General features: G+C 39.7%; 1 protein-coding gene across 20 annotated transcripts in view; it reads right to left on the bottom strand.

Moving 5' to 3' along the window:
• The window catches only part of MARCHF1 (membrane associated ring-CH-type finger 1), a gene marked incomplete at its 3' end in the record, with an annotated part of 840,798 nt that overhangs the window by 158,251 nt on the left and 658,510 nt on the right, over positions 1 to 24,037 (bottom strand). For 19 of the 20 annotated variants that reach the window (XM_079920607.1, XM_079920618.1, XM_079920608.1 and 16 more), the window contains one exon: positions 18,294 to 18,344. In XM_079920607.1, coding sequence (XP_079776733.1) covers positions 18,294 to 18,344 — 51 coding nt within the window. Of the gene's footprint in view, positions 1 to 2,312; positions 3,316 to 18,293; positions 18,345 to 24,037 lie in introns of those variants that run through there. The other variant, XM_079920612.1, reaches the window with a different exon arrangement.

Genomic DNA, 24,037 nt, shown 5'->3' with positions numbered 1-24,037 from the left:
CGGCCAACCTCACCCCAGATCTCAATGACACTCCTACTCAGACTCAGCTCCCCGCCTGCCAAGGAGCCAGGCTGCACCCCGCTGGTCCCATGTTGGGGGCGGGGATGGAGGTATCAGCCCCACATTTCCTATTTCAGATGCCAACAAGCTGTGACCGAAGGCACGACAGGGAACACCGACACCACAAAGGAGCATAAACGATGGCTTGAAGGCCTGGACATATCGCCTTCCATGCCCATGCTGCTCCTGCATTAAGAAGCTGCCACTCGCTGTGTGAGACCTCTGGGCTGGAATTCTCCTCGAAGCCGGAGACGGTTCCCGGAGGATGATAATACTCAGTACTTTTCGGTGCAAAGATGGGGAAGTGACCCAGAGTCACGGGGTTGTTTTGCAGACAGAGGAGAAGAGGCTCCTGCTAAGAAGCCTGTCCACACAGACGCCAGATGGACCCCTGTGCCATCTCACCCCGACGACCCACACAACCTCGGGAGCACGGCACCCTGATCTGTGCTTACTAGTGTCTCCCCAAACCTGCTCTTCCCACCCTGCCCAGAAGCCCAGGGAGCATTCCAGATGACGCTGGCCACTGGAGGAAAACTTCTGTGAACTTTGCTTTTGTCTCTGACACGTCTCCTACCTGCCCACTAAATCCTGCCTCAGTGGAACATCTATCCTCCCACCTGGACCGTCAGTTTCTGCCCACCTGGCCTCTGCCTTCAGATCGGCTTGTCTCCAGCCCCAGTGCGCCCTCCAGTGGCGGCACTATTGCTGTGGGGCTGGCTGTCCTGCGCATCCTGGGTGTTCAGCAGCATCCCTGCCTCCCCCCCCCCCGCGAGATGCCAGGAGCAACCCCCTACCCAGCTGTGACAACCCAAAATATCTCCAGATGTTGCCAGATGTCTCAGGGGCTTTCATCTGGGCTGTACATTCAAATCACTTGGGAAACATCTTAAAAAACACCAATGCCTGGGCTCCACCCTACTTAATTACCTCTTAAGTAAATCAGAAACTAAAAGAAAAAAGTACCTCCAACTCTTCCTATTGTCAGAAGGCTTGACATGGTACGGTTGTTGAAAGAAACAACAACTAAATATAGATTACATAGTTTAGGGATGGAAAAAGGAGAGAGTATATTTCAAGCCCTCTGCTACCTATCGCTTGCCAGAATACACATGAAGCCACAGACATAATTTAATTGGATAACAAAAACCAGCTAGCATTACAGTATCCAAATCACGATCCTTTATCACCTCTGGTGTGGTCATGAGGTCACCTCAACCAATGGTCATGTCAACAGCCTTCCCCAGGCTGGCCCCCAGCACTAGACCACCATACCTTCAAAATGCTTTAGCAGAAGGCAGAGTTCACCTGTTACTACACCCAAAGCTTCCCAAACGTACGGCTTTTCCTACTTCTTGAAATCCAAGAGCGCTACGGAGACCCGTCCTAGAGGAAATTCCGAAAAAACCAACCAACCAACCAAACCAAAGCCAAAATAAACCTTTTAGCTAAAGGTAACAAACCAGAGAAATGTTCAATAATCCTAGAATATATATTTCATAATGGCCGTGACTATAGTAGCTCTAATAGCTTTGAATGTTTAGCATCTAAAATAATTTCTTGCATATAATAACTGGGCATTCTGTAACTATTCAAGGTATGAGTGAAAAATCATAGATGCCGTCCTATTCTGTTTTACAGAAAGTAGTAGGGCAGATCAACCCAGTTTTAGCAAACAAACAAACGAAGCTCATGATGAGCCAGAAGACTGAGCGTTCATGTGTATTTCTCTACAGATATGTGGAAACATCATTTTCATCTTTGCACATTTTTCAGATGATGAAAACTATGTAGTCTCTCCCCAGATGCATAAATATACACACACTCAAGTTAATTTGAAGTAATTTCTTTTTTTTTTCTGGACTTTCTAAAGCATTCTAGACAATTGAGAAATCTGGATCTTCTAAAAACATATTAGATGTCCCAGGGCAGATTATCTGTAGTAAAGAACCGATTCTGTCTTTCCCTCTCTTCCTCTCCCCCACCCTTTCTCTTTCTCTCTTTTTTTCTCTACAATCCTTTACGGACTAATACACTTGAAAATACTATTAAAAATTGCCGTGGGATATGTGTGCTGTAAGAATGTAAAATTGCTAAAAAGTTTCTAAGCTGCTTAGGTCAGATTCCCTAGAAGCGGAGCCTGAGACAAGAATTCTTGTCCAAGTGATTTACTAGGGTGGTGTTTTTAGAAGTGGAAAGAGGGGAGCAGTTATAGAACACGAGCTACAGAGCCAGGCAGAATTTTGTCTTACCTGAACGTTAGCTTCAGCTGATCCCATATGGCGGCTCTGACACCCACACTGAACCAAGCATTAATCCCACCTTCAGGCAAGGGGGTCAGTGCCCCCTTCCTTCCAGCAGCCCTTGACCTCGTGGGCAATAAAGTTCTTGCGTGGCCAATGACAGGTCTCTGGGGAGGGAGCAGCTGTGAGTTACATTATCAGCCAGCACTCACAGCAGCTGTGTGACGGGGTCTGTAGTAGGGATCTGGGTGGGGACTTAACAGCGTCCACTTGAGATGATGCCTTGGACCACTCAGATCCACCTGCGGTTCCCATCAAGTTCACCCCACCTTGACATAGCTTCTCCAGGATTCTGACTGGTTCCACTTTCAGGAGAGTCTCAGCAGAGGAGGTTAAGAGGGATGAAATATAGCCCCTGTTGCTGCATTTGGTCCAGAGATCATGGCTGATAACTCAACATCTTCCTGACTGCACACCCCTTCTAAATTCCTTTCACCTTTGTCAACCATTCTGTTGGTCTGGGTGGCTTGCCTGAGGGACTGAGCCGTGGTTACTAAGCCCTTATCAGGCTGTAGTTGTTCTACTTGCCCATTTACACAGTGAAAGGAACAGAGATGCTAGTAAATCACACGAGGGGCAAACATATTTCCCCCTGTCCCAATGTTGTATAAAGGTTAAGGATAAGGTTAATTGCTCCTGCTAGAATGGTAACAGATTTCTTTACTTGCTGGGATACTAGCTGGAGGCGCTCAAGGTGAGCAGACAGCAGTCATAGCTTTAAGTTTAGTGGGATTCTTACTGTGTCCTCCGGTGGGACTGTGTGCCTTGTGAACCAGCACTTAGAAGCCCACCGAGCCTAAAGTGATGGCTGTGGGAAGCACAAAGTCCACAAATGGATCACTGGAAGTAAGGTAACTGGATCTGTAAGAAACAAGGCACTGTTTCATGGGTGCTGGTTTCAAACACGTAATGTATCTTGTGGGATAGTGTCCCATTCTCCCAGGGAGTCTTCTCTAGGCTGATAGCTCGCAGCCATCTTCAAAAGTCTGTATGATTGGGGCTTCCCTGGTGGTGCAGTGGTTGAGAGTCCGCCTGCCGATGCAGGGGACATACGGGTTCGTGCCCTGGTCCGGGAAGATCCCACATGCCGCGGAGTGGCTGGGCCCGTGAGCCATGGCCGCTGAGCCTGCGCGTCCGGAGCCTGTGCTCCGCAACGGGAGAGGCCACAACAATGAGAGGCTTGCGTACCGCAAAAAAAAAAAAAACAAAAAAAACAAAAGTCTGTATAATTGCTGTATCAGACTGACAGCATCTGGCAGACAGGGTGTGTGCTGCAGGAGGCCTGTGAATCCCACAGTCACACACACACTGCTGCACCTTTCTGCTTTACACTGAGTCCCTGGGTCTGATGTGATGCTGGCAGAATCCTGCATTGGTAGATCAGATGCTGAGTTCGGACTGCTGGCAGTAGCTGGAAGCTGTTACATGAGGCACAGAGCCAGGACTCAGACACTCGCCTCAGGCATGCAATGTAAGAGGGCACTGAAACACTCAATAATCAAGAGAAAAAAAAAAACTTTAAAACAATATTTTAAAAAATGCAAAAAATCCATGATGAACAAATACCAAAAAATTAAATACAGAGAAAACCAGTAATACAGAATTTTCCCTTTGCCTCTGGCTGCATAGGGCCTGATACAGCACTGATCCTGTTTGTATTTAAAATCTTGATACCCTATTTATAATGGAGTTTTGGCAAGACACTTGTTTCCTCAAGTATTGCGTTAAAATTTATGTTGATTACTGAGGTTTTTGGCATCCCATTGCCGTTTGTGTCTGAGCCTAGTGCTCTTCTTACTTCACCCTAGTTGTAACTTTTCAAAAGAGGCAAACCCAGAAGGCCTGTGATGCAATCCAGCCGCTATCAGGGGCTGGTTGGTTTTCTTGATAAACGGTACTAAATGCAGGGGCTCGACATCAGCCTCTGCTTCTTCATGTCAAGTGTTCATTCAGCAAGGCAGGTGGCTGGATCACCCCTGGTGAAGAGGAGACCACGGCATCGTGCCCACGCAAGGCGTCCTTCTCTGCCACCAGAGCTATTCCATTTACGGGCTCTGGCACAGCAGTGGGGGAGCTTAGGACAAAGCCTGGCTGAAATCCACTGGATAAGCCGTCCTTTCCACCTATTTAGCACCTCTTCTGCAACAGATGCTCTTTGGTGGGTATTAAAGTATGATTTTTTTTTTTTTTTTTTTTTTTTTGCGGTACGCAGGCCTCTCACTGCTGTGGCCTCTCCCGTTGCAGAGCACAGGCTCCGGACGCGCAGGCTCAGCGGCCATGGCTCACGGGCCCAACCGCTCTGCGGCATGTGGGATCTTCCCGGACTGGGGCACGAACCCGCGTCCCCTGCATCGGCAGGCAGACTCTCAACCACTGTGCCACCAGGGAAGCCCTAAACTATGATTTTTAAAAATGCTCACATGTTATGTATCTAGGGTGAAAGGCTAGACTTCACCCACTTGACTTAGGGAAAATCTCTGAAGAAGGAGGCAGCTGGTGAATTACGTGAAAACACTCAGAGAAGCTGGGAGAAGGTGGCTGGTGTTGGGCATCTGGGTGGGGCATCAATTGCATCCATTATAAACACATGTACTTTCACCTATCTTGTGTGTACTGGAACAGTGAGTCATGGACTGGCCTGGTCCAGGGATCACTGCTCTGTGCACCCACAGATTCCACATTAGGAACATACATTCTAAAGCTAACAAAACAAAACAGGCTCTATTCTCTCATTCAGCACATATTTTTTGAGTGTATTTATCAGTCACATTTCTAGGTGCTGAGGAAGCAATACTGAACCAAGAAATGAAGTTCTTGCTCTCATAGACCTTAAACTAAACACATAAAGAAAATATATAATATTGCAGATTACAACACAATCCTTAAGGGAAAATAAAGCAGGAAAGGAGATAGGTCCTCACTGATAAGGTGGTATCTAAGTAGAAAAATCGAGAAAGCAAGCCATGTAGACATGTGGGGAATAAGAATTTTGAGCAGCCAGGGCAGAGACAAATGCCCCGAAGCAGAAGGGTTCAGTGAGTCTGTAGCTGAGTAACCCAGAGGAAGAGCAATAAGAAATACAATTAGAGAGAGACTGCAGGGACAGCTTAGGGATTTCTGTTTTACTCTGGGTGATATAGGAAACGACTGGAGGGTTGAAACAGGAGCAAGACACTATCTGGCATATATTTGAAAAGGATCATATTGGCCGTTTCATGAGAATAGACTTAAAAGGATATAAGGGTGGTCGTTTCCGTCATGTCACTTAATTTCTAGTCTGTTCCTGCTGAAATATAGTGGGCCAGGCACCCTCACCATCAGAGCAGACCAGCATGTGGTATGAATCTACTTTCCTAGAAACGTGTTCTTTCAATATTCATCATAAATGAGGATCAAGACCAATTTGCATTCACCTGGCATGGACAGCAGTACACATTCCTGGTCCTGCACCAGAGATACATCACAATATAGACTGAAAGTAACCTTAATTGTCTGACGGTTGTCAAAATCAGTTTAGTCCATTTTGTGATGATATCATGTTAATCAGGTCTAATGAGCAGGAAAGGCCAATAATCTGAAGGCTTTTTTAGGACACGAGGGAGGGACAAAAATTCCACAAACATTCAGGAATTGGCCAAACCAGTGAAAATACTGGGGATCCCATTTTGTTGTGCGTGTCAAGACATTCCCTTCAGACACATTTGGCATCTAATCTTGCTATGAAGAAAGACGCAGAATGCTTGGTAGGATTCTGAGTCTTAGAACAAGACAACACTTTGGAATAATTCTCAGGCCCTTTATCAGATGACTCAGAAGGCTACCACTTCTGAGTGGGGACTAGAATGAGAAAAGTTTCTGCAGCAGTGTCAGCTGCGATACAAGCAACCTTGATGCCAAAGCCGTAATAAGTGGCAAGCCCCATACTATTATCATTACCATGGTAACTAGGAATGCCAGGCAGGTTCTCTGTCAAGTCCCAAATGGAGAATTACAGTGAAAACTTCAGGGTTTTGGATCAAGGTCACACCATTGCAAAGTTCTGATAGTATAGAAAGCACCTCCTGGTATGCTAATTGGCTCTAGAAAGACTGGTCAGGACATCAGTGGACCACAGGAATGGAGCTTTCCCTCAAGAGTGACACAAGTTATGTGGTCTGGTAGACAGAGCAGCAATTCACTCAACAACAGACTTGGCCATCATGAGGAGCTAGGGTGGCTGCTACATAATGAGGAATCCAGATAAGTCTCAAACTTGGGGGATCTGCTGTAGCATTTTTCCATTTATCCAAACACAGGTTTAACTTCAAATCGTTGGTTACATCAAGCACAACCTGTTAAGGGCAAGGTAATCAGAGACACCTCACCAGCAAACTGCCTAGTCTAAAAGAACTGATAATCAAGAATGAGGTATATCAATACATAAGGCAACTGCTAACAGCTATAAAAGAGGAAGTCGACAGTAACAGTAATAGTGGGGGACTTTAACACCTCACTTACACCAATGGACAGATCATCCAAACAGAAAATTAATAAGGAAACACAAGCTTTAAATGACACAACAGACCAAACAGATTTAACTGATATTTAGAGGATATTCCACCCAAAAACAGCAGATTACACTTTCTTCTCAATGCACATGGAACATTCTCCAGGATAGATCACATCTTGAGTCACAAATCAAGCGTCAGTAATTTAAGAAAATTGAAATCATATCAAGCATCTTTTCTGACCACAACACTATAAGATTAGAAATCAATTACAGGGAAAAAACTGTAAAAAACACAAACACATGGAGGCTAAACAATACACTACTAAATAACCAAGAAATCACTGAAGAAATCAAAGAGGAAATCAAAAAATTCTACATCCCATTTTACTTCATCAACCTGTCAAATTTACCCTCTCAAGGTATGTAGTCTGAAGGTATGGCTGATTTATAGGTCCCTTATATGCAAACCAAGATGGATCTCTCACTAACTCAGAACATTAAACGCCTGTTCAGAGATGCAAATACTTGGCTCAGGGTCAGCTGAATGAACTCCCAATACATGTTAAATTGGGGGAACACATTCACCTTGACCTTGCTGGAAAACACACTGGAATCTTAAAGGCAAATCTGGCAAAACAGGAAGAGATGAAGACTTACAGAAGTAGAATCAAGGTATTTATCTGATCAAAAGAAAATACCTATTTAAAATGTACATCCTTAAAAATGTCTGTTGAATAAATTGTGTTGACTATACTATACACCTTTATTTATTGCAGAATAAGCTGGGGCACACAGAGAGGGAAAGGAAACACTTTAGCATTAATATTTCATACACTATGTACTGTCTTTACCTTAACATTGTATATGATATTTCTAGGTAGATACCAACTGAACATTTTAGATGACGCTTTGTCAAGTAAGTGAGGTCTAGGGAATATAATAGGGAATAATGGAAGCTAACTGAAACATCATTTTAAGGTAGTAGCTTTTGAATTTCTTTTCATAAGTAGATTAGATTTCATGAGCTGCTTCCTACATAGACCAAAAAGCATAAAGTGTTTTGTTTAAAAGAAAATGCTAGATGTTGATTTTAACTGAAAGTACAAGCCTTTCTTTCCTTTTGACAGTTTGCTCTTGAAAGGTTTTTCTTGTGAAATACATAATATACTGTTGCTAGTTGAATGTAATGAGGCCTCACCCTAGAAAAAAGAGAAGAAAAGCCAAATTTGGCTAATTTTGCTTCCCGAGGAGCCTATCTGTGAGCCATATGTGTGTTAAAAGGCAGCAACAAACACTAATATCAAAAGCAGCTTTTCAGAGGAAAAGTAAGTGAGGAAAAAATGAAAACTGGCATGTTCACACTGAGATATTCTGACAATCTCACATACATTGTTTTAAACTTATATAGCTTCTCTGTAGCTTTTAGAGCAGCGTTAACATATCCAAGGCACACAAATCCTATTAGAGTAAAAAAAAAAAAGAGTCACAAGTATATCTTATATTCCTAAAACAAGCTAGAAATATAAACTAATAAAAAACTCAAAGTTGGAATGACCAGAAAATTCAAAGTATAATTGCAACTGAATAATATAGGGTAGAAATACTGAGGTAAAGACTAAGGAGAAAAAGTTTAAATGTTTACTAACAATTCAACATTTGTTATTTATCCCACACTTGGATATTTCGTATTCACAGCAGCAAGATCACTCAGGACCTACACAATCCTGAATATCAAAAATAATAATGTTCCGTTTCTAATGTTCTGTTTACTAAAAACTGTCTCAAGGATCTCAATGGATTCTAAATCCATCTCTATGTTTCCAAGCCAGGGAACACTTGTACAATTAAAGAGAATGTATCCTACGACCAACGTTCCATGTCAAAGGTCCCTGAAGACTATTTTGAGTACCTTTCTTCTTCTAATCCATGTTTTCTGGCTTCCATGACTTGTACTTATATGCCTTTAAACATACTTTCCTTGTATTGGATCAAGTCACACCCCTCCTTCAAGTCCCTGTTTATATACAGTTCTTCCCTAGTGCTATCCTGTCACCAGATGGGAGTGGTCATTCCCTGAACTCTCACAGCCTGCGGTCTGTACTCTTTTGGCTGGAGCTCCAGAGGGTCCCATGACTATGCTCAAGGGCAGTGATCGCCTAGGACCCCTCATAGGACTGAACTTGTAGCCATATTCCTCCCTACGGTTTATTACAGTGAAAGGACACAAAGCAAAATCAGCAAAGGAAAAAGGCACACGGGGTGAAGTCCAGAGGACATGAGGAGCAGAGTTCCAAACTTCCCCAGGTTTACTCCCAGGGGAGTCATAGACGCGCTTAATTCCTGCAGCTGTGAGTTGTAACACCAGATGAGAAGTGCTGTCTACCAGGGAGACTCGTGAGAGATCCAGTGTTCCAACTTTTTACTGGGGGCTGGTCTTATAGGTACCAACTGTCTAGCATGTACCCAAACCCCAGATTCCCAGAAGGAAAGCAGGAATCTAGGATAAACTGGTGTTTTTGCACAATTTAGGCACCATGCGCCGTTCTTACCAGTTAGGGTGGTGGTACCCCACTACTGAAATCCCAGGTGCCGACCAAGGGCCAGGTCTTTCTAAAGGTGAGAGGCGCAGGGTTGCTTGCTCTGTTATCTTTTTTGCACATAGTTCTACTTAATATATATTAAATTATAATGTACGTATATATTAAATTACAAGTTATATATCTATGTCATATCTCAACTCCTTCACTGTAAGCTCACTGAGGACTTGGAGGGGATTTTTTCATTACTCCGTCATTCCCAGTATAGAATAAGATTGCTGATGGAGACATTCCACAAATACTAATGACTAGAAGTTCTGATTCATTAAGAAACTGTAGGAAACAGGCAGAAAAGCAGACTCAATGGCATGCAGGACGCTTCTGCTACCCCAGCCTGGATGGAGTCCTCTGAGCTGTGACTGCCCTTTATCAAAGGCTCAGGGATGCCACAAACTTGACAACAGTTAAGGAAGATGCCCATTATGAGTTTTAGTGCTACTGACCTAACAGAATTTTTATTGTTAAAAACACATGCACTTTTTAATGAAACAAGAATGTGCAGTATTTTTTCAATAAAATTATGTCACATCACAAACGTTTTACTTAATCCTAAATTTAACTTAATCCTGTCCAATCTGTTACTTATTCTTAGTCAGCCGAGAAAACAATATGTATACTATAACCCGTGTCACAAATTCACTTGCTCACAAAAAGATTACTGAGTACTTACCGTACTGTAAGACATCAGTATTAAGGGCCCCATAATAAGAGCAGCTCATACTTACACAGTGCTGGGTGCTGTGCTAAGTACCCCTCTGAGAGAGATATTGTTTGATACTCTTATTTTACAAATAAAGTTACTAAGGAAGTGTACTATGCTCCTAAGCAGTTACTCTGAATCCATACTCTTAATTACTCTATTATGCTGATTATCACACCCTTGAGAAACTTAGTCTTTTTTGACATAAAAATTATTTTGACAAAGTTAGAGAAAATATACCCTTGTTCTACTTTAATCTCTTTTTTTCCACCACTTTAAAAGTTAAGGGACTCGAGGAGACCTTCAAGATGGCAGAGGAGTGAGAGGTGGAGATCACCTTCCTCCTCACAAATACATCAGAAATACATCTGCACGTGGAACAGCTCCTATAGAACACCTACTGAACGCTGGCAGAAGACCTCAGACTTGCCAAAAGGCAAGAATCTCCCCACGTACCTGGCCGTGTGGCTGACAGGGTCTTGGTGCTCTGGGCAGGTGTCAGGACTGTGCCTCTGAGGTGGGAGAGCCGAGTTCAGGACATTGGTCCACCAGACACCTCCCGGCTCCACGTAATCTCAAACGGTGAAAGCTCTCCCCAGAGATCTCCATCTCAAAACAAAGACTCAGCTCCACTCAATGACCAGCAAGCGACAGTGCTGGACACCCTACGCCAAACAACTAGCAAGACAGGAACACAATCCCACCCATTAGCAGAGAGGCTTCCTAAAACATAATAAGGTCACAGACACGCCAAAACACACCATTGGACACAGTCCTGCCCACCAGAAAGACAAGATCCAGCCTCATCCACCAGAACACAGGAACCAGTCCCCTCCATCAGGAAGCCTACACAACCCACTGAACCAACCGTCGCCACTGGGAGCAGGCACCAAAAACAACTGGAATTACGAACCTGCACCCTGCGAAAAGAAGACCCCAAACACAGTATGATAAGCAAAATGAGAAGAGAGAGAAACACACAGCAGATGAAGGAGCAATGTAAACACCCACCAAACAAATGAAGAGGAAACAGGCAGATCACCTGAAAAAGAATTCAGAGAAATGATAGTAAAGATGATGCAAAATGAAATTAAATAAGGAAACACAAGCTTTAAATGACACATTAAACAAGGTGGATTTAATTAATATTTATAGAACATTTCATCCAAAAGCAACAGAATACAATTTCTTCTCAAGTGCTCATGGAACATTTTCCAGGATAGATCATATCTTGGGTCACAAATCAAGCCTTGGTAAATTTAACAAAATTGAAATCGTATCACGTATGTTTTCTGACCACAGCACTATGAGACTAGATATCAATTACAGGAAAAATTCTGTAAAAAATACAAATACATGGAGGCTAAACAATACATTACTTAACAACCAAGAGATAACTGAAGAAATCAAAGAGGAAATCAAAAAATACCTAGAAACAAATGACAATGAAAACATGAGGACCCAAAACCTATGGGATGCAGCAAAAGCCGCTCTAAGAGGGAAGTTTACAGCAACACAAGCCTACCTCAAGAAACAAGAAACATCTCAAATAAACAACCTCAGCTTACTCCTAAAGCAATTAGAGAAAGAAGAACAAAAAAACCCCAAAGTTAGCGGAAGGAAAGAAATCGTAACAATCAGATCAGAAATAAATGAAAAAGAAATGAAAGAAATGATAGCAAAGATCAGTAAAACTAAAAGCTGCTTCTTTGAGAAGACAAACAAAATTGATAAACCATTAGCCAGACTCATCAAGAAGAAAGGGAGAAGACTCATATCAATAGAATTAGAAATGAAAAAGGAGAAGTAACAACTGACACTGCAGAAATACAAAGGATCATGAGAGATTACCGCAAGCAACTATATGCCAATAAAATGGAAACCTGGAAGAAATGGACAAATTCTTAGAAAAGCACAACCTTCTGAGACTGAACCAGGAAGAAAGAGACAATATAAACAGACCAATCACAAGCACTGTAATTGAGACTTTAATTAAAATCTTCCAGTAAACAAAAGCCCAGGATCAGACGGCTTCACAGGCGAATTCTATCTAACATTTAGTGAAGAGCTAACACCCATCCTTCTCAAGCTCTTCCAAAATATGACAGAGGGAGAAAAACTCCAAAACTCATTCTTCGAGGCCACCATCACCCTGATACCTAAACCAAAGATGTCACAAAGAAAGAAAACTACAGGTCAATATCACTGATGAACATAGATGCAAAAATCCTCAACAAAATACTAGCAAACAGAATCCAGCAGCACATGAAAAGGATCATACACCATGAACAAGTGGGGTTTATCCCAGGAATGCAAGGATTCTTCGATATATGCAAATCAATCAATGTGATACACTGTATTAACAAACTGAAGGATAAAAAACATATGATCATCTCAATAGATGCAGAAAAAGCTTTCGACAAAAGTCAACACCCATTTATGATAAAAACCCTCCATAAAGTAGGCATAGAGGGAACTTACCTCAACATAATAAAGGCCATGTATGACAAACCCACAGCCAACATCATTTTCAATGGTGAAAAACTGAAACCATTTCCACTAAGATAAGGAACAAGATAAGGTTGCCCACTAGACCACTATTATTTAACATAGTTTTGGAAGTTTTAGCCACAGCAATCAGAGAAGAAAAAGAAATAAAAAGAATCCAAATCGGAAAAGAAGAAGTAAAGCTGTCACTGGTTGCAGATGACATGATCCTACACAAAGAGAATCGTAAAGACACTACCAGAAAACTACCAGAGCTAATCACTGAATTTGGTAAAGTAGCAGTATACAAAATTAATGCACAGAAATCTCTTGCATTTCTATACACTAATGATGAAAAATCTGAAAGAGAAATTAAGGAAACACTCCCATTTACCATTGCAACAAAAAGAATAAAATACCTAGGAATAAACCTTCTTAGGGAGACAAAAGACCTGTATGCAGAAAATTATAAGACACTGATGAAAGAAATTAAAGATGATACAAATAGATGGAGAGATATACCATTTTCCTGGATTGGAAGAATCAACATCGTGAAAATGACTATACTACCCAAAGCAATCTACAGATCACTGCAATCCCTACCAAAGTACCAATGACATTTTTCACAGAACTAGAACAAAAAATTTCACCATTTGGATGGAAACACAAAAGACCCTGAATAGCCAAAGCAATCTTGAGAAAGAAAAACGGAGCTGGAGGAATCAAGGCTCCTGGACTTCAGACTATACTACAACGCTACAGTAGTGAAGACAGTATGGTACTGGAACAAAAACAGAAAGATAGATCAATGGAACAGGATAGAAAGCCCAGAGATAAACCCACGCACATATGGTCACCTTATCTTTGATAAAGGAGGGAAGAATATACAATGGAGAAAAGACAGCCTCTTCAATAAGTGGTACTGGGAAAACTTGCCAGCTACATGTAAAAGAATGAAATTAGAACACTTCCTAACACCATAGACAAAAATAAACTCAAAATGGATTAAAGACCTAAATGTAAGGCCAGACACTTAACAAACTCTTAAACGAAAACAGACATCAAACTCTTAAAAGAAAACATAGGCAGAACACTCTATGACATAAATCATAGAAAGATCCTTTTGACCCACCTCCTACAGAAATGGAAATAAAAACAAAAATAAACAAATGGGACCTAATGAAACTTCAAAGCTTTTGCACAGCAAAGGAAACCATAAACAAGACCAAAAGACAACCCTCAGAATGGGAGAAAATATTTGCAAATGAAGCAACTGACAATGGATTAATCTCCAAAGTTTACTAGCTGCTCATGCACCTCTATATCAGAAAAACAAACAATCCAATCCAAAAATGGGCAGAAGACCTAAACAGACATTTCTCCAAAGAAGATATACCGACTGCCAATAAACTCATTAAAGAATGCTCAACATCACTTATCATTAGAGAAATGCAAATCAAAACTACAATGAGGTATCACCTCACACCAGTCAGAATGCCCATCTTCAAAAAATCTAGAAACAATAAATGCTGGAGAGGGTGTGGAGAAAAGGGAACATTCTTGCACTGTTGGTGGGAATGTAAACTGATACAGCCACTATGGAGAACAGTATGGAGGTTCCTTAAAAAACTACAAATAGAACTACCATATGACCCAGCAATCCCACTACTGGGCATATACCCTGAGAAAACCATAATTCAAAAAGAGTCATGTACCACAATGTTCACTGCAGCTCTATTTACAATAGCCCGGAGATGGAAACAACCTAAGTGTCCATCATTGCATGAATGGATAAAGAAGATGTGGCACATATACACAATGGAATATTACTCAGCCATAAAAAGAAACGAAATTGAGCTATTTGTAATGAGATGGATAGACCTAGAGTCTGTCATACAGAGTGAAGTAAGTCAGAAAGAGAAAGACAAATACCGTATGCTAACACATATATATGGAATTTAAGGAAAAAAAATGTCATGAAGAACCTAGGGGTAAGACAGGAATAAAGACACAGACCTACTAAAGAATGGACTTGAGGATATGGGGAGGGGGAAGGGTAAGCTGTGACAAAGTGAGAGAGTGGCATGGACATATATACACTACCAAACGTAAGGCAGATAGCTAGTGGGAAGCAGCCGCATAGCACAGGGAGATCAGCTTGGTGCTTTGTGCCTGCCTGGAGGAGTGGGATAGGGAGGGTGGGAGGGAGGGAGATGCAAGAGGGAAGAGATATGGGAACATATGTATATGTATAACTGATTCATTTTGTTATAAAGCAGAAACTAACACACCATTGTAAAGCAATTATACTCCAATAAAGATGTAAAAAAAAAAGAATTACCATACAACCCAGCAATCCCACTACTGGGCATATACCCTGAGAAACCATAATTCAAAAAGAGTCATGTACCACAATGTTCACTGCAGCTCTATTTGCAATAGCCAGGACATGGAAGCAACCTAAGTGTCCATCAACAGATGAATGGATAAAGAAGATGTGGCACATATATACAATGGAATATTACTCAGCCATAAAAGGAAACGAAATTGAGTTACTTGTAGTGAGGTGGAGGGATCTAGAGACTGTCATACAGAGTGAAGTAAGTCAGAAAGAGAAAAACAAAACTGTATGCTAACACACATATATATGGAATCTAAAAAAAAAATGTTTATGAAGAACCTAGGTTCGGGACAGGAATAAAGACACAGATGTAGAGAATGGACTTGAAGACATGGGGAGTGGGAATGGTAAGCTGGGACAAAGTTAGAGAGTGGCATGGACTTATGTGTATTACCAAATGTAAAATAGATAGCTAGTGGAAGCAGCCGCATAGCACAGGGAGATCAGCTTGGTGTTCTGGTCCACCTAGGGGGGTGGGATAGCGAGGGTGGGAGGGAGATGCAAAAGGGAGGGGATATGGGGATATATGTATATGTATAGCTGATTCACTATGTTATACATCAGAAACTAACACACCATTGTAAAGCAATGATACCCCAATAAAGATGGTAAAAATAAAAAAGTCAAAGGACTCAAATATTACCAGAATTTGCCACCTCCTTCTTGGTAAGTTATGTGGTCTAATGAAGAGTTTATCACTTAGTAATTCATTAAAAAGTAGTGAGGGCTCTACAGTGGATTTAGGATTTGTGGCTGTCATTCTGAATATAAGTAAAAGTAGCATTATATTGGCTTAAGTCTAATAAACTTAAGCACACTGAAATCTTTTCACCCCCATGGGTGTGTGATGGTTTGAGTTTTTGTGACTGTACAATTAGAATGACTGTTTAAGGGGAGAGCTTTTCTTTTCTCTCTGAATAGAATGCATTTTATCATTAATTGTCTCCCACACAAGCCTGCAATTAAAATGTATCAAATAAACTGTTTAGTCATAACTGAAAAAAAAAAGAATGAGTCTAGAACGTTTATGATGCAGTTTGGCAAACCGGTTAATAAGACCTGCCACTTCATGTTCCTAATCTAAGATAAATTACCATCAAAATGGATAACAACCAATATTTATATCTAATAGCTTTTGCAGGTCATCTATAAATAGAATATGGATTAGCAAATACTTGTTAGACTGAGGACAGCTCACACTTGTCTTACTGTCCCAAACTTGTATCATCTTTTTTTTTTTGTATCATCTTTGAATAAAATTTCTTCATACTACTCCTATTTTAAAAGTGTTATCAATAGTCTGTGAATACTGTTAATACAAAAGAAAAAAGTATTTCTGAGAGTAATAAGATGTACATGAAAGATATACATTAAACAGTAATAAAATCAATAGTTTGCACCAATAAAATCAAGAGTGTTGCTCTTGGAGAGGTAAAAACACACAAAAAATGTTATCAGAGCCTGGAAGGCGAATTCATAGAAGGGAAACTACATTTCTGACTTTTTCTTAAAGAATAAATGCAAAGGTAAAAGCTATAAAAGCTGCATCATGTCAAAGTCAAACAGCAGTTTGGAAACGCAGATACAATTTTACCCCTGGATCACGAAGCAATTGGCATGACAAAGGAGTTGTCAGTACTGCCTACAGGTTTCTAGGTCAACATTAACACTCACATTCAGAAAGATGATGATGCTCTGTAGTTGCAGGCAAGGCTCTCCATGATGTGATGGAGAGGACTGACATTTGAAAGGTATTGTTTTGATTTACAACCACTTAAGAAAACCTTCAATGACTGATACCATCGCCTCATGTCCCAGTGGAGGCAAGCGTGTCTCAGGGCGGTTAAGTGAGTGTCTCGGGTCCCATAAGTAGGAAGTGACAGTGATGACTTACACTCACATCCTCTGTCTACACGGCTAGTGCTTTAACCACTGGGCCACATGGGCTCTCAAATATTAGGAAGGCGCCCAGATTGCAATGTGCTTAGAGATGTACAGTTCCAACTACTGAGATACAATTCTCTGTGGGTCTCTTGCATCTCTGCACGTCTTGGAAGCAGAAACACTGACTGCTTTTGTTCTGGACTATCTTACTAAGCTTGTACAGTGGAGAGCATTGCAACACAGTGATGTGGTCTGCCTATGGAGCACCGGACAGGCATCCTTACTGTGTATTAAAAATACGAGAGTTTCCTAAGAGCAGGATTCCATTCCCATACTCAACCCAGTGTGCTGACAGGTGTCAGCTGACCAACTTAACATTGTCTCGTAAGAATCAGCCTCAGGAAACCCACTTAAGAAAATGCTGATAATCTGGCCACTGCTGTTTTTCAATGAGTAATAGAAGTCCTTTGTTTGTGAAAACAAGACAAAACAAAACAAAAACTTTTCTAAATTGGAAGTGGGTCTATGTTCTGTAGTGCCTATGGTTTATTGCTGTTTTGGGGGCCCCCTCGAAGGAAAATAATACAAAATTATGTTTACAAAATTGAGCTCAGGGCTGTGGTGTTGGCAAGTGAGGGGCCCTGCTGTGGAAGTTCTCGTCATGGTAAATTCAGCTTTGTCAGAATTATATTTTTGGAAGTCATAATTTTCCAATTTCACAAATGGCCCTAGATGATTTTTCACTCCCCAAGTACCAAGTCTATAAACTGCATAGTGCCTCATCTTAGAGAACAGCTCTTAATTTTTGTTTTCTAGGAGAAATAAAAATCTAGAGGATCGCTCCCATGCCATGGGATTTTCAACACCCTCGTGTCTTGCTTGGATTTATAGGCAGTCTAGGGAGTATTTTGTTTTTTTCATCCATCGACTCTATAAAGCAAGTATGACCAAACTAGTGTCTTAAATTAAATTGTTTTCTAAAACCTGTCCTGGTTAGATTCCAGCATAGTTGAGCCCATATTCCTGGAAAAACTGAATTCATGGGAATTGTACCATGATGTTGATAGAGTTTCACCTTGGGTGTGTGGTAGCTTTCTGAGCCGAAGTGAGAGAAGAAACATATTTTGAGTGACACTCGGAAAGTAGCAAATTGTCTTTTGCATACAGCACTGAAGACGAAAAATAGCTTCACTCATTTTGCTGTATGAAATCAATCACGGTAAACTCTTAAAATATTTAAGACCATTAACAAGTCATATTTGTGTATTGCTCACAGATAACAATAGCAGGTTAAATGTTAGAAAATATTTACTTGAACTCATAAAATATGTAAATTAATAAACAATTAAGAAAATGAATACAGTTCACCTACTTTTGAAATATTACTTGATCGACTTGCAGATCGCCCTGGGGATTTGTCGTTCTGAAAAATAAAATTAGAGACATTGATTAACAACAGCAGTATTCTTTGCTGCTGAGAAAAGAAAGCACAGCACAGGCCAACGTGTAGATGTCCTCTGTATTGTCCTAACAGACATAAAAATTGCTTACACAGGATGGTATTTCTTTTACCAAATTTTATTTCTCTAGTGTATATCAGTGTCCTTTTGAAAATGTTTCAATTATTATCAGGTTATATATCAGTCTAGGAATATTTATTTCCAGGAAACACTTATTTCTCTAGAAAAACATATGAAGTTCCTTTGAAATAGAATTAGAAATGAAAATATAGTCCATTATTTCCCCTTTTCTTCTTCTACCAGTAAATTCCGGTCCTCAGTGTCAGTAAATATTGCATACTGGGTACATGGTACATAACACCTAACTCCTGTTCTGCTAACATACATTTTATCTGTCTGTTCAGTTATTTTATTTTCAAAATTAAAAAAAAATTAAAGGTAATTTAAAATTTTAAAACATTTAATCATTTAAATTAAAAATATTGAGAAATTATTTTAAAATTTAAAACTTAATAATAAGTTTTAAAAAATTATACCTCAGTTCTTGCCTCTTAAGGAATTTCCCATTTCAGAGGAAAGAAGCATGAAAAAAAGCTTTTGAATAGATACATTTTTTTTAAAGTCATGCAACTGTAAAGTCGAATGGGTCCTTGAAGGGTGGCACTACCTCATTCAAAGCCTGGAGGCCTTCTGTTGCCTGTAAGCCGGGCCAGTCCAGGGCCTTATGGCCAGAGCTGGCGGGAAACTGACCTGACAAATCAGAATGTGTGGTACATATACCAAGAGATCACAGCACACCTTTCCTGCTGTGGAAAAAGTGTTGGAAGAGCCTTTTCCGGAAACCAAAAGTTTAGCACTTTAGGATTCTTTTTAAAAAACATTTCTGAGCATCTGGACTCAACACCACAATGGATCTGAGTAGACAACTACAGTACATCTTGACAGGGGTCTTTTTTTTTTTTTTTTTTTTTGCGGTACGCGGGCCTCTCACTGTTGTGGCCTCTCCCGTTGCGGAGCACAGGCTCTGGACGCACAGGCTCAGCGGCCATGGCTCACGGGCCCAAGCCGCTCCGCGGCATGTGGGATCCTCCCAGACCAGGGCACGAACCAGTGTCCCCTGCATCGGCAGGCGGACTCTCAACCACTGCGCCACCAGGGAAGCCCCGACAGGGGTCATTTTTGAGAACGAAGCTGTTATAACAACCTGTGGGTCTGAAATTGTCCTGTGATGACTGCTCGAGACAGTTTCAGAAACACAGGGTAAAAGTGTTATGCTGGAAACACAGTAGCTGCATTCACTGCAAGCTGTCACTGTCTGGCACAGGCTTGCAGACATTTCAGCTGAACAACACTTTTTCTTTTACATGCAACATCCATCTCATCCAGCCACGGACGGCACGGTGGAGCATGTTATTACAGACCGAGACGAGTCACAACTGTACGATTAGTTACACCTCATAACAGCCCCGTGATCCAGCTGGAGATTAATGTGTGTGTTCCCTGAAGACATGTTTCCTTGATTAGCTTCCTCTGGTGATGGAGAGAGGTGCTTTTCTACTGACATTTCAACTCCTCTTCTAGAGACAAGAAAACAAAACCAATCCATCTTTCCTTCTCAGTGAAATTGAGGATTTTGACACAGGACTATATAGCACAGAGGTCAATGATACATTAACAGGCTTTGAGAGGTGTTTGGTTGTCCTGGTTGTTTTACTATGTTTTCTATTTTTACATGATATTTGAGAACATGATCAAGGAACTAGAATTGAAAACTCTTCAGCAAGAACCAAGAAGTACTATTTGTACAAGAAATTGATCTGGCATCAGATTACTTAATTTTTCCAACCAAACAGGACTTTGTTGTGTTTTGAGATTAAAAACAAGGAGGGCCATGTCCTTCCATAACTGTGAATGAGTTTAGTGTGAGGTCGTAATAAGCAGATAATTCCCATATGCTTCAGCCTCCCCCAATCTAATGGGAGGAGGCCTCTGCTTTATTATTTTGTACTTCAAGAGACCTTTTACGTTGAAATCAGTTAGCTCTATTTCCTCTTAATACAAGGTTAGGCATTGAAGGAAATAAACAAGCTTAGGCAAAGGCTAACTTTTTGCCGTGGCTAAGATCTCTATTATTTCCATTCCAGTTTACACATGGGAACAGAGAGGTTACCCTATTGCTGCAACGGCGGTGATATAAAATGGGGTTTTGACTTGAACTAGACCTGTACCCGTGCACTCGTTCTAGCAGGAGTGTATTTGAGATCCCAGACCTCCAAATTCCTCACTGTGAAATGGGCAGATAATATATTGGGGATTGGATCAAATGAGTTATAGATGAAAACATTTTAGAGATTACAAGTTTATAATATTTCCATTATTATTCACAGGTAGAGTAAACACCCAAAGAGCCCCCTCAAAAATCAGGACAATCATCACAGGTTACTAGACCCATAATTTTAACATAAACACCTCTCTATCCTGCAATTCCACCTCTGCTGTGGATTAGATTCTGGCATATAAAATTCAAGGATGGAAAATCAAATTTCTCTCTACCAAAGGGGATTAAGGAAGTCTGGTCTGCCTTGCTTTTGAAGCAAAGCTCCGCAAGCACTTTCCCTCTTGGAACACTTCCAAAGCAATCTGTTCAATTTGCTACTAATTAATTGAATGGCTTGTCCCATTACTATTGCAATGACATATTCTTCTTTGTAGATTAGCCAAATATGGTTGTCATACCTCATTATGATCAGTTTAAATTTTTACCTTAGATTAAATAGAAGCTGTCTCAGAATCTAACATAACTTACTGGTACCCAAATTATAGTGACCTTGTGGGTCACTAAAAGCTGAAACCAACAAGAGTTCCAGATAAGTCCACATGAAAATTATGGGATCGTCAAGCAATAATTTTGATGAGCTATCTTAGTAGAACAATCTTAGCAGATTGTTCACAGTATGCAGAGGGAGAGACTTCTAGTTTCATAAGCATGTTTAAATCTTTTCAAAATTTCTAATTTTTGGTTTGATATGAATGAATCTGCTATTGTTACTTTTGTTTTGTGATTATTATTATTAATATAATAATTGTTTTTCAAATTTGACCTTACTAAACATGGTTGGATTTTTATTACCAGCAAGAAAAAAATGATTACCAAATGAGGAAATCGTTACTAAGTTGTTTTAATATATTTAATATTGTAATCTAAGGAAAGTGACATAGTTCCTTTAAAAGGGGCTGCTCTGTGTTAAAGAATGCATAATGCAGTGGACTTGTATTTATCTACAGAGGAATACTCTGTATATTCATCGATCAGAAGACAGCAGTAAGGAAGTTTGAAGGAGGGTTTTATTTATTTGTTTGTTATTTTTTATGTAAACTAAAGGAAAAAACAAATTACTTCTGACTTCAGAAATCAGAATAAGACAATCTCACACAGACCACTGCTATGATGCTATTCTGTAGTTTTCCTCCTTTGTCCTCTGCCCCACCCGCTCTCACCCCAGGCTAAAACTCAAGATATTTGAAAGGAGAAAAAAAAAATGAGGCAATTTTGAGGGTCATCTGAAAAATTCTAAGTAGACCATGAAACTATTTCTGTGAGAACAATTAAAGAATTAAAACTTGAAATAGAAGAAAAGTCTTTGAAAGCAATGTGGTTTGTAAACAAAAAATAAATGATACAGAGGAACTGAATAATACAATAAAACTCAATTAATAGACGTATTAAAAATCTCATGTCCTTTAAATTAAAAATACTTTAAAAATTTATGTGGCTTCAAATAATACCTCCACAAAAATCTTCAAGTAGAGATTTTATAGGGTACTTCTTTTGATATTGAGTCAGCAAAATTAGAAATAAAAATTTGAAATATTACTAATAAATCTTGATCATCTCAAAACTAACACATTTTAAGATAACGCTTGGTCCAAAGAAATAACTAACTGGAAAATTACAGACAGAAACTCTGGAAAATGTTATACTAAGACCTATGTAACACAACAAAAGCTATATCCAGATAAAAATTTATGACTGTAAAGGCCTTCGTTATTAAAGAACACAGTAACAAAAGAATGCAGTAAAAAGAAATAATAAAAAAGCTAAAACTCATTAAATGGATATAAATAAGAAGGATAAAGAAATATTTCTTAAAGCAGGTTTTTGAAAATAATTACAAAATAGATGAATTTCCTATAAGACTTATTAAGGAGAACAGAAATATGTAAGAAATAAGAAAGGATAATCAAGGACACAGAAAAAATTAGAAAAATTATAAAAGAATGCTCCATGTAATGGTATTACAACAAATTTGAACACCTAGAGGAAATGGACCACATGCTAGCAAAATAAAGTTGTCAGAATTTATTCAAGAAGAGGAAAATTTGAATAGATAATTAACAAAGAAGAGATTGGGTAAGTAAATAAAAGTCTATATGCCCTGCAAAGGATAAGGGCATGATGATTTCACAATTGAGTTGTATCTTACTTTTAAAGAACACATAATTCTAATTTTATTTACAGTATTCTTGACCATAGGAACATAAACTTCCTTAATCCATATTATTAATTCTGCATAAATTAATCTCCAAATGTGTTAAGACAGTATCCAAAAAGATATAAAGAGGGAAAAGAAAATTATGCTCTGGTCTTATTTTGGACTACTGACACAAAAATTCTTTTAAAATATTAGCATATATCTAATAGTAGTATGTATCTTTGATACACCAGCAGTGTACCAAAAAATGCTGAAGGAATAAAATAAATAGGATTTATTCCTGATACTTCCTTATCAGGAAATCGATCAACAATTCATTAGATTAATACATCAAAAGCAAAAAACTATGATCTTATAGTTAAGATGTTTAACAAACCTCGATAGTGTTACTAGAAAGTAAGCTCTGAGTAAAATAAAAATTGAAAGAAATCTTTAAAAGTGATAAAGACAATATCCTAAAAACCATTACCAAATATTATTCTAAACGGTAAAATACTAGAACTATGTTAATTAAAGAAATTCTCTTAGGGCTGCTTGCTCTTGCTCTTATTATGCAACTTGACTTAAGAGTTTCTAACAAATTTAACAACAAGAAAATGAAATACATGATAGAAAAAATTATTGAAAAAGAAGCAATAAACCAATTTTCTCTGATTGATGATATGATATTATAGAAATTCCAACTGCCTCTAGTTATAAAAGAAAACTGCAGTAAATGAGACTTTAGTACAATGGCTAGATACAGGATACATATATCATGGCAGAGTCTACTAAATTTCCTAAAACCCACTATCCCTTCTTCTGTCCTCAGAGAATAGTAATTAGGTATACATCACCCCAGTCACATTACATCTCCCAGGCTTCCTTCCAGTTACAGGTTGCCTATGGCCAAATTCCCTCCAGTGAGATGTGGACAGAGCTAACAACTGTCAGTCTCCTGCTTGTCCCGTAAATCTAAACTTTCCTCCATACTCCTTTCTACTGCTCTGTGCTAGGATGGTGTCTATCAGAGCAAGCCAGGAAGCACATATTAAAGATGGTAGAGCTGAATTCCCCTGAGTTCCTGAATGAACACACAGTGAAAAGCCATGTGCCAATTTGGAACACACACTCTAAACCATCACCAGAGAGAAATTAACTTGTATTTCTTCGGGGCCACCACA

Source organism: Stenella coeruleoalba (genome assembly GCF_951394435.1).
Source record: "Stenella coeruleoalba genome assembly, chromosome: 4".
NCBI lineage: Eukaryota > Metazoa > Chordata > Mammalia > Artiodactyla > Delphinidae > Stenella > Stenella coeruleoalba.
The sequence above is the reverse complement of the archived record's forward strand: the minus strand, read 5'-3'. Positions and strand labels throughout refer to the sequence as shown.